Source organism: Triticum aestivum, chromosome 5B (assembly GCF_018294505.1).
Source record: "Triticum aestivum cultivar Chinese Spring chromosome 5B, IWGSC CS RefSeq v2.1, whole genome shotgun sequence".
In the NCBI taxonomy this organism is placed as follows: domain Eukaryota; kingdom Viridiplantae; phylum Streptophyta; class Magnoliopsida; order Poales; family Poaceae; genus Triticum; species Triticum aestivum.
The window spans coordinates 51,332,530-51,344,070 of NC_057807.1; the positions used below are offsets into that span (position 1 = coordinate 51,332,530).

The 11,541-nt window shown below is 48.3% G+C and overlaps 1 protein-coding gene across 1 annotated transcript; it reads right to left on the reverse strand.

The window, feature by feature from the left end:
• Positions 1–3,161: 3,161 nt before the first annotated feature.
• On the reverse strand, positions 3,162–6,027 carry LOC123115627 (uncharacterized). The gene is made up of 3 exons (XM_044536742.1): positions 5,487–6,027; positions 3,860–4,227; positions 3,162–3,780 (listed from the first exon to the last, which is right to left on the reverse strand). Exons 1-3 carry the CDS (start codon positions 5,806–5,808, stop codon positions 3,532–3,534), a joined length of 939 nt encoding a protein of 312 aa, XP_044392677.1. The 5' UTR covers positions 5,809–6,027; the 3' UTR covers positions 3,162–3,531.
• Between the last annotated feature and the right edge of the window lie 5,514 nt (positions 6,028–11,541).

Here is an 11,541-nt window from a genome sequence, read left to right on the forward strand (position 1 = left end):
ACCTTTGTGCTCTCTAGCTTTCTGTTCATCTTCCATCTTCTTCCCAACTTCCTCCTTGGAATTCGAGGGAAGCTTTAGATCTGCCATTCCCCTCTTTTCTTCATCCACTTGCTGGTTAGATTTCCCAGTCTCCTCCCTGAACCCAAATCTTCCACCTCCCCTTTCATTGTTTGGGTAGATATCTCTAAACTTGTCAAGTTCTTCTTCCTTTCTTTTGTATTGGAAATTATCTCTCCCTCCCCTGTTAAATCTTCCTCCTCCTTGGTATCCTCCAGGCCACCTGTTCATCCTCTCTCTCTCTCTCTCTCTCTCTCTCTCTCTCTCTCTCTCTCTCTCTCTCTCTCTCTCTCTCTCTCTCTCTCACCTAGAGGAAGCGGGGGAAGGGGAAACCCTAATTCCTCGAAGGGATCGCACTCTCTCTCAAAGCAGAGGAGATGCGCACTATTTATAGCCAGGAAGGCTTGGGAAAGCGGATTTACAAAACCCGTCTTCCTTTTTCCTTTACCCAAAGTTGGTCCATCTTTATCAGCTCCTTTTCCACCCAAAAAGGGGGAAAATTACCAAATTTGCCCATACTTCTAGTAGGTACTGAAACTTGACATCCATCAATAACCATATTATCTAAATGCACACAATCTTTTGACCAGAAATCTGGTATTTGCACATAATTTGTGCAATTTATTTTTTCAGCTATATATCTACTTCTTCTAATCAGATCTGGATCGATCTTGCAACTAGAATCTATATCAGCTCCAGCACCATATAATTCCCATTACTTTTTCCCCCGATAGTTTTAATCAGATTAACATCTCTCACTTTCTTCTTAATTCTGTCATCAACTCCCCAACTCACTTTCCTTTCTGAATAATCCCCCCCCCAGATATAGGACCAAAACATGGTCTGCTCTCAATCTTATCCCCATTCTTAGCAGCCAATCGGCTTTATTTGTTCATTCCAGTTTCATTAATAGAGATGTCTGCATCACATTCGGCAAGATATTTATTAGGGGAAGGGATATTACCTTGCATCACTGACGAGGGCCCAGCCTCCCCGTCAGAGACCTCACCGGCGAGCAGCCAAAAGCGACTGCCCACCTGCGAGTCTCCTATTCCCGCGTGTGGCAGGCGAGGCTAAGCAGGCGCGGCGACCGACGAGGGAAGCGCGGGGATCGCCTTATCACCAGCGGCCACCTCGCCTTCTTCTTCTTCGCACCAGGCTTCCCTCCCTCTTCTGTAGCGATGACCACCAGGTCCTCCGGCGCCTTCTCCTCCACCATCGCGGGAGCCGGCACCGGTAAGCCCATCACAGCTCCAACGACGAACTCCGTCAGACCCGCAGGCTTGCGGCGGCGAGATCGAAACGCCCTCCACTTCATCTCCAGCTTGGGGTCATCGGACTCCAACTCCTCCATCGCCCAAAGCAACATCCCGAGCGCACCCACGGGCCCGCCCGTCGGCGTGAGGCGCCAATCCTTTGCCTCCGTGAGCCGCCTGTACGCCATCCCCGCCGCCTCCTTCAGATCCCTCTCCTCCGCGAACCAGGAGATGATCTCCATCAGCTTCGCGTTGTCGCCGTTGGCTATCTCCCTCACCCTCGCCTCGAGTCTCGGCTTCCAGGGCGACATGGATCTCACGAGTTGAAGCACGAGTCTGTGGTGTGGGAGGGAGATGGATCTCGTCGAATGGGGAAGGGATAGCCGCACCACATCTCGCCGCGGCTTTAATCCTCCGCCATTCCCGACACTCCTCCTCCTCCTTGACCTCGATCCTCGCATCGCGCCACGCCTCCTCTCCAATCCCTAGCGCCCTGCCCACTAGAACAACGTGGCAAGGGAACCTAATTTGTGTACCTTCCTTTATTCCACCCTTATCGTGTACTCGCACCATGTCGACGCGCACGCCGCGGTCGTCCAGCAGCGTCAGAGCCGGAGAGCCGCCTCGTTGAAGGAGCACGCCTTGCCGGAAGAGAAGTAGCGTCGGCATCGCGAGGTCGGAGACAAGATGCACCGCCCATCTACGATCAGGGGGATCCGCCTCGCCCGCATCGCCCGTGTCGCCCATGTCGCCCGGACCGACCCGCGTCATCATCTATTTGGCGCTTATGCGCGGGTTCGCCAACGGGCGCCTGCATGCGTTCGTAATTGGGCTGGCCCGTTCCGGGTATTCGAACACGTGCATGGCTATGGCCAGCAGGGCACCCGCCCGCGAGTGAATAGTTAGCTTGCTCTTTTCTTTTTGACTTCGTTCTTCAGTTCAGTTTCTTTTTTTATTCTTTTTCTTTTTTTTCTCCTCTTCCTTTGTTTTCTTTAGTGCGTGTTTTTTAAAATCGTTGAACTTTTTTGACAACCGATGAAATTTTTTAGAATCGATGAATTTATTTTCAAATTGGATGAACTTTTTTTGAAATTCGTTGAACTTTTTTCAAATTTGATGAACTTTTTTTTCCAAATCAAAGAACTTTTTCCAAAATCCATAAACTTTTTTCAAAATCGATGAACTTTTTCCAAATTCGATGAACTTTTTCAAATCAAATGAACTTTTTTTCAAAATCGATGAACTTTTTTCAAAATTGATGAACTTTCTTTCAATATGATGATCTTTTTTAAAACATTGATGAAATTGTTTTCAAATTTGTGAACTTTTTTCTCAAATGAGTGAACTTTATTCAATTTTCTTGAACTTTTTTTGATTCACGTGAACTTTTTCCAAACTCGCTAAATTTTCTTAAATTTGTGATATTTTTGAAATTTCGTGAATATTTTTCATTATTTGTGTTGAATACGTGAGCCTTTTCTTTTTTGTTCACGAACTTTTTTTCCATCTGTGAACTTTCATTTTTTGGAACCGCGCAAGCCATATCGTCGTTAATAACTATTCCCTCCGTTTCAAAATAGATGACTCAACTTTGTACTAAAGGGAGTATCAAGCTACAACAGAATGCAATGTTAGCTCTAGTGGTTAGCCGAGCAGCTTTAGAAGCAAACGGCATGAGTTCTAATCCTGGTCTTGTAATTTTTTTAGGATTTTTTGTCCGCTGGCACGTGTGCCGGCCCAGCAAGGCGCTGCTGCGAGCGCCAGTTCGTTAGATGGCGCTGCTGCGAGCACACAAGAAAAGAAAAGAAAACAAGACAATGGGCCTGTCGCATCACTCAAAGAGGCCTATACAACACAAGAAAAGCAGCTATTCACAGATCTCAAAACTGAATATAATCCAATGGTCAAAGACATCGACTGAGACTTCCTAAAAACTCAGTCGACTGAGTTTTAGCAGCACCTTCAAAGTAATCTAGAAGCTGGCTCATACCTTCCAAACTATTTCTATGTGTCGACGGCAGGATTAAGAGCACAGATAGCAAAATCCGTGTGCACGATCATAGCACACATCGTAGGTGTCAAACAGTTAGCAAACCCACTTAACGCACACAGTACTCCTATGTAAAGCATCCATACTACTAGCTCTAAAAAGTGCTACCTTCTCTTCTATACTGTATCTATTTCGTCGCAAGTCATGCTACCGGTGCTGGTCTGGGGCTCATGTCCCCGGGGCCACTGGTGCTCCGCTGTGGCTCATGTCCCCAGCATCCTGCTGCGTCTGGGCACGCAGGTACTCAGCACGCTTTAGCTTCATATGTTGGCCTGCTTGAATCATATTCAGCGCTTGCAAGCCATCCAACTCAAGCCGCTCAAAGCACTCGTTCGCCGTGCTGAAGGGCATGTCTGGACTCACATCAATAGATAGCGCGGTGATCGCTGCCTTCCATTCACTCAATACTTCCTCCAGCTGCAAAACAAACCAGTTAGGATGACACACAGATCGTCATACATAAATAATATTCTGCATCGCTCAACACGAAACAAACCTCTTCAAGTGAGCTCACAACCACTAGCCTTGGAACAGAAGATGGGTTTTCTACATCTCCTTGCGGCCCAGCGCCCATCCCCAGCTCTTGCCTCTCCATGATGCGCTGGATGGCGCCTCCAACCAGCAAGCATAAACCTGATGCGCCTTTCACCATGTTCGCGATGTGGCCCAAGGCCTTGCCCAAGCCACCACAAGCCCCAGCCATCCAAGCAACTAATGTCGGAGACTGACTCTCAGGCACGAAATCTGCTAATTGGCACAAGAATTCACTGCGGCCCCTCAGATATGCTTCCCAAGATCCTAAATATGTGCCACACTGCTCAATCCTTGCCCCAGTTTGTGCAAGGTTGAGTGCCCAGTTGCTCCCTGCATTCAGTGAAACTGAATCAAATTAGTTACATTTTTTATGAGCTTCAGTCAGAAATGCTAAATATGGGGAACATTAACTAATGCATTTCCTGAATTCTTCAAGAAGAGCCATGGAGTTACAAATCAAAACTCAAGAACCCTTTACACAAAATTAATCAACAAATGAACAGAGTGGCATCAACTATAATAAAAAAAACACATCGATCGCTAGCAAGATTAGAGCACAAATATACCTGACACTCCTTCATCTGTTATTTGTAATCATCAATCATTAAATCAGACATCTGTCAGGTTCACATTCTTGGCGACAAATAAAACTAAACAGTCTCAAAAGTTATAGTAATCAACTATGTAATGTGATTTTGATACAACCCTGGAATTTAACATATATATGCCGCTAAACTCTCATCTCTCCTAATTCACAGCTCATCTAACAAACTAAATCTACCAACAGAATTACAGCAAAAGGACATAATCTCTATACAGCCAATCAGTAACATATCATCCATGGATGCGACTTTGTTGGCTCCAATAAGCTGTTACATTAGTATGCCTGCAAATTACCTTTTTCTAGATTACGCACAAGCATGTGTATCATACATACTGTATTAAAAAAGATAAGAGGGTAAGACATCCATCCACATGGAGGTGTTAAAAAATTTCACCTCAACCGCTCAACTTATGCCTACCAAAACCTAGAACTACTACTCACTAGGATCCAACCGGATATTTCCCCCAAGAAAACATCCCAATCTGCCCTAAGGATACCCGCTTCACAACCTATGGAGTACAGCCCCGAGCGAGTGAGAACACGATCCAATACTACCGCATTCCTGTGTTTCCATACTCCCGACATTACCAGGGCCAGGATCGCCCAAACGTTCTTCGAATGCCGGATCTCTGCAGTCTTATCCCTACACCGATCCAGCAAGTTTGTTATCTGATTTTGGAGTAGATCCTCGACCACACTGTCCTTGCGAAGACACTGCAAGAGGATACGCTTGATGGTTTTCTCGTAGTGTGCAAGATCTCCGTCCAGCTATTCAATCGGAAGTCTAACAGCGGTTTCTCAAGGCTAAACCATGAAAGGAACATGCACCGCATCTGAGCTAACGATCTCCAGGAGATGTCCCTAAAATATTCAATCCCTAAACATGAATATCTATTTTTCTCCTATTGAAACAGAATAAAAACGCTAAAAGATCCGCAAGAAAGAAAGAAAGAACCGACAGACAGAAAGGATTTGTGATTCGTACCCTGAAAGGGGGCGGGCCTGTACGTAGTGGAACTCTCGGCCGTCTCTGGGGGCGTCCTGGCGGGGGGCGGCGTCTCCGGGAAGGCCGCGGAGCTGTCGGGCGTCTCCGCGAAGGTCCTGGCGGTGGTCGCCGTCTCCGGGGAGGTCGTGGAGCTGTCGGGCGTCTCCACGAAGGTCCTGGCGTGGGTCGCCGTCTCCCGGGAGGTCGTGGAGCTGTCGGGCGTCTCCGCGAAGGTCCTGGCGGGGGCCGCCGTCTCCGTGGAAGCCGTGGATGCGGTGGAGCTCTCAGGAGTCTCTCGGGAGGTCCTCGCGGGGCCCGGCATCTTCGGGGGGCTGGTCGACGCGGCGGAGGTAGCCGCGAAGGCGGTGGCGGCAGCGCCGGCGTTCAGCGCGGACCCGTCGATCCCTCTCGCTCGAGAGCGCGGTCCGGTGGCTGGCGTCGTCCCAGGGAGCGACTCGGAGGTCGCCGTGGCGGCGCAATCCGGCGCAGTTTTTCTCTGATTTTCTTCCAGGAAACCAACCTACCAACCGCTGTTTTCTTTTTTCTTTTGGTGCGATCTCGGTTTTATATGAGATATACTACCAATTTTGTCCCGGCCAGATGCAAAAATAAATCGGTTTTTGCTACTCTATATCTCACTCGTCAATTCAATTCCTAGACCGTCCGATCAGAAAACTCGTCACGATTCGTGCAGGAGCGCCTCACTTGGCACTTTTTTAGTTTTTTTTTTGAGAATTCTCGCCTGCTTTATTTATTCAGAAGCAATTGTCATAGGTACAAGATCGGGATCATGAGGATTGCCCAACCAAACATGTCTACCTATATCTAGGTTGCAAGCAAATTTGGCGAGATTATGAGCTTCAAAATTGAAGTTCCTGCGCTCGAAAACAAAAGAGCAAGTAATAAAACTATTACAATGGTTCATTATTTCATGCACCAACGATGCATTGGGGCCTCCTGTACCCCTGTTGATATCATTAACCGCTTCTTGGCAGTCCGATGCCACGTGAATCTTCTGCTGTCCTAGGTCATCTGCTAGAGCAAGAGCTTCCCGGCATGCATATGTCTCCAGGGTTAGAGGGTCCGTCATACCATAATAAACCATAGCCGAGGAGCCCAGATAGTGCCCATCCTGGTCACGGCAACAGGCAGCAACCGCTCCTCCTCTCCGTGAGCGACCCACAGCCCCGTCAACATTAATTTTGGCAGAGCCTGTAGGAGGAGGAAGCCACCTTTTCGGTTGTGGTGGTGCAGGTACAGATTGTTCGCGCACTCTTCGCACAACTAAGTGACCTAGCTCATCGATGTAATTATTTATAAAAGAAGCCGTTTGCTGGGGGTTCTGGAATATAGATTCATAGATAGCCTTCCTCCTCGCAAACTATATAGACCATAGTGTGATGACCATCCTTGTGAAGCTAGCTTGGTCCAGTTTTTCATATAGATCAAACAGCCATATTCTTGCGTTGGATTCATCATTTTCAGCCATGATTGACACCAAGTTTTCCTCCGAAAGAGCCCACACGCAGCGAGACATCGTGCATGCTACCAACGCATGTCTCCAAGAATCCTCACATCCACACAGCGGACAAACTTCTCTCTCTGACATGTTTCTTCTTTTTAGGACATCCGTTGTAGGGAGTGAGTGATGAACTAACCTCCAAAGAAAGATCCTCACCTTCGACGGGATTTTAAATTTCCACAAGGAAGTCCAAGCTTTTTCGTCCTTATCGGTGTGAGATGTTCCGCTACTTCCATTTAACCACTCCTCCCTCTGTAATTTTGTCTTGAGCAAAAACTTATAAGCCGAACTCACACTAAATTTGCCTTTCTTATCCGGATACCACGCCCAAAAGTCCTCAACGTTGCGGGTGCATACCGGAATCTTCATGATGGCCTCAGCATCTATAGGAAAAAACACGGACCGGACCAAATCCTCATTCCATGAGGCTGTCGCCGGGGAGAGCAGCTCCGAAACGTGCCTGGGAGGGTGAGGAACCAACGAGACAATAGGCCGTGGCGTCATCTCCTTCGGAATCCAGTTATCCATCCAAATCTCCGTTGATTGCCCATTACCAATCCGACGAATGAGCCCCTGCCTCAACAGATCCCGTCCTTCCAATATAGCCCGCCAAATCTGAGACGGCCTTGGTCCCAACTCCGCATCAAGAACCGAATTGTTTGGATAATATGCGGCCTTCAAAATTCTTGCGCTCAAACTCATTGGTTCTTGTAGTAGTCGCCAGGCTTGGCGAGCCAACAGGGCTAGATTGAAAATCTCAAGATCCCTGAATCCTAGCCCGCCTAGATGTTTAGGACGTGTCATCACATCCCAGGAAATCCAAGCCGGCTTACGTTGTCCCTGTTTGCACCCCCACCAAAACTTCCTGATTATGGATTTTATATGATCACATAAACCTCTTGGGAGTTTGAAACATGACATCGAGAACACCGGGATGGCCTGGGCCACTGATTTAATTAGCACATCTTTTCCACCTGCTGATAGGCATTTGCTCATCCAACCTTTTACCTTGTCCCAAACTCTGTCACTCAGATATTTGAAAGTACCCTTTTTTGAGTGGCCCACGTCTGTTGGCAAACCCAAATATCTGTCGCTCAATGATTCATTAGGGACCTGCAAATGGCCTTTGACCGCAGCACGCACTATCTCTGGGCTTTCCTTGCTAAAAAAGATTGTAGATTTATCTTTGTTGATCCGTTGACCTGATGCCAAACAATATGTATTCAACAGGTTTGATACTGCTTCCGCTCCATCGACGCTCGCCCTGAAAAACAGCAGGCTATCATCCGCGAATAAAAGGTGATTCACCGCCGGAGCCGACGGTGCCACCTTAATGCCGCTGAGCTGGGATGATTGATTTTGGGATTTTAAGAGGCACGATAGGCCCTCTGCTGCTAACAAGAAGAGGTATGGAGAGATTGGATCTCCCTGACGAATCCCCCTCGTAGGATGAAAAGCTTCTGACTTCACACCATTGAACATAACTGAAAAAGAAACTGAGCTCACCATATTCATCACAACTGAAACCCATGGTGCCGCAAAACCCAACTTCTCCATAATCGATCGTAGGTAGGACCACTCCACTCGATCGTATGCCTTCATCATGTCAAGTTTCAGTGCTGCAAAACTGTTATTCTTTGACCTGTTTCTCTTCATAAAATGCAAGCATTCATAAGCCGAGATTATGTTGTCAGTAATGAGTCTTCCTGGCACAAAGGCCGACTGCTCCTCCGAAATTATCTCCGGAAGAATTAGCTTGAGGCGATTTGCTAGAACTTTCGAGGCGATCTTGTAAAACACGTTACATAAGCTTATGGGCCGGAACTGAGATAATAAGTTTGGGTTGGATACCTTAGGAATAAGGACCAGAAGGGTGTCATTCAGACATGCAGGGCTCTCCTCGCCCCTAATAATGGCCAGTACTGCTCTCGTGACAGCTTCTCCACATACATCCCAGTGTCTCTGGAAAAAGTGTGCCGGAAACCCATCTGGACCGGGAGCTTTTGTAGGAAACATTTGGAAAAGAGCGGTCTTAACCTCCTTCGCTTCATACGGAGCCAACAATGTTGCATTCATTTCCGCCGTCACCTTCGTAGGCACATGCTGAAGAACGTCCTGCACCCCCTCCACTCCCTCCGAAGTGTACAGCTGTTTATAAAAGTCCAAAGCCATCTGCTGCATCTCCGTTAACTCCGTGGTCAATTCTCCATCTGGTTTCTGCAAGGCCTTTATCAGATTCTTCCTTCTCCGCATGGAGGCGCACATGTGGAAAAAACGAGAGTTACGGTCCCCCTCAGCTAGCCACTGGACACGAGACCTCTGTCTCCACATCAACTCTTCACGCAAATAGAGCTCGACTAGCCGGTCGTTAATTTTGATCTCCGCATGAGAAGGTCCGGCCCTTGTTATGTCACTCCGAAGGCGATCTAGCTCTTTCTTGAGGCTTTGTATCTCTCCTCTCACACTACCGAAAGTTGATCTTGACCATACGCCAAGGTTACTTGCTAGGGCCTCGAGTTTTGCGCGAACTTCACCCACCGTTTGATTAAGGCCGTTGGGCTCCCAAGCTGCATCCACCGTGGGTTTCAATTCAGGGTGGGTGTCCCACATCACCTCGTACCTGAACTGCTTCGTCTTCGGTCCTCCGCTTGGTTGGGTTAGCTGCAGTAATATGGCAGAATGATCAGATGTCGCTGATATGACATGATGGACAGTCGCCTGTGGGTACAGACCACACCAGTCCACCGATCCCAAAGCTCTATCAAGCCTGACTCGCGTATACGCTCCGCCTGTTACTTTTTTCTCATAAGTCCACTTGATGCCCTTGTATCCAAGGTCGAGTAGACCGCAAACATCTACCGCATCTTTGAAGCCCTGAATTTGTGTCTAACTTCTCGACCCAATACCATCATGTTCATCATGCTTCAGAACTTCATTGAAGTCCCCGATACACACCCACGGCATATCTTGGAGAGCTGACAAATTTTTCATCGTATTCCATGTGTGATAGCGAAGATGGGTCTGGGCTTCTCCATAGAAACAGGAGAGCCTCCACGGTTGATCCCCTAGACCTGTCACCTTTCCATCTATGTGGTACTTGGAGTAACCCAAAATATCGATGTTTATTTCATTATTCCAAAACATAGCTAAGCCTCCACTCCTACCGGAGGCATCAACAGCAAAAGAACAATCATAACCTAAAGAACTTTTTAAGTTTTCAGCTCTCTCCCCACTTATTTGGGTTTCAACTATACAAAGCACTTTAGGGGCAAACTTATTCGCGAGTTCGCGAAGTTCTTGAACTGTCGGGGCGTTGCCAATCCCCCGGCAGTTCCAGCTTAGAAGATTCATTGCGTTCGGCGGTCCTCCGTCACGGAGGCCGCCGCTCTCGCGTCCGAGCTCTTTACCCCATTGGGGTTCTTCTTCACCGTATCAGCCAACCCCTCTTTGTCATTTGAACTTGATGGCTTCCCCAACTGGCCCATGAGTTTGGACCGTTTTGTATCTTGCTTCGGTGGTGGACTAATTGGGACCCCCTTCTCATTCCCAACAGGCTTCGGTACTGGTACCAGTTCCATCCCCGTTAATTTGACGTTCGGGGAGATAACAACCTGGTCAGACGTCCGCTTCCTTGTGGTGTCCAGCTCCATGCCCTCAGCTGCCTCTCCATCATGGCTTGTCCCGGGGTTATGCCCCATCTGCTCCTCCTTCTGCTGATTCTGATAGTTGTTTTGCCTGTTCCTGTTGCAACGCCGGGTTCCCCAGGCAGTGGTTGCCGGGGCCCTAAGATTTTTGAACACAAGAGCAGAAGGGGGATGCACCCCGTCACCATGTTCTTTGAACTCGTGCCCCATCATGCCGCAAACCTGACACCAGTCTGGCAGTCGCTCATACTTCACCGCAAAGATCTCCCTCTGGCCTCCCCGGATCAAGGATATGGCCTTCTTCAGCGGTTGACGAACATCCAACCGGACTCTCACTCTATAAAAATTTCCTTCAAAATCAAACGAGGAAGGCTCTGAGTCGACGAACTCGCCAATCTTTGATGCAAGCGCCTGGATCTTCCCGTGGTAGGCCATTGGAAGATCAATGATCCTAGCCCATATCTCAAAAGTCCACAGTTCAATCGACGATGGTTTTGAGAAACCATCATACGGGGCGATGATGACCGGGTTCCCCCTGAAGTGCCACGGGCCCCCCTGTGATACTCTCTCCCAATCCCCCAAACAATCAAACTGCATCTGAAAAAGATTCTCCTCCAAAGTCTTGATCTTGACTGGCCTTGCGAGGTCCCATGCTGTTCTCATATTGCGGAAGAACCAATAGGTGCTGAAGTCCTTCTCCATATGGACTCGAGCTATGATCATCCAACGGAGCGCCGCCTCCTCTGGGGCATCGTCATCCTCAAAAATCACATCATCTAGATCATCTTCCTTAAGGGCCAAATCTTGCATCATCTCCTCCAGATTGCTCTTCCCCTTGCGATCAGCCGCCGACGCCTTCCCCCTACCTGCCATCGCGATCAGACCTGCG

Excerpts from the sequence above, each read along its gene's own strand:
- LOC123115627 (XM_044536742.1), bottom strand. The coding sequence starts at position 5,808 with ATGCCGGGCCCCGCGAGGACCTCCCGAGAGACTCCTGAGAGCTCCACC. Across the intron at positions 4,228-5,486 it reads CAGGCCCGCCCCCTTTCAGG|GGAGCAACTGGGCACTCAAC; the intron begins GTACGAATCACA and ends CACTGAATGCAG. Across the intron at positions 3,781-3,859 it reads TTGTGAGCTCACTTGAAGAG|CTGGAGGAAGTATTGAGTGA; the intron begins GTTTGTTTCGTG and ends TTTGTTTTGCAG.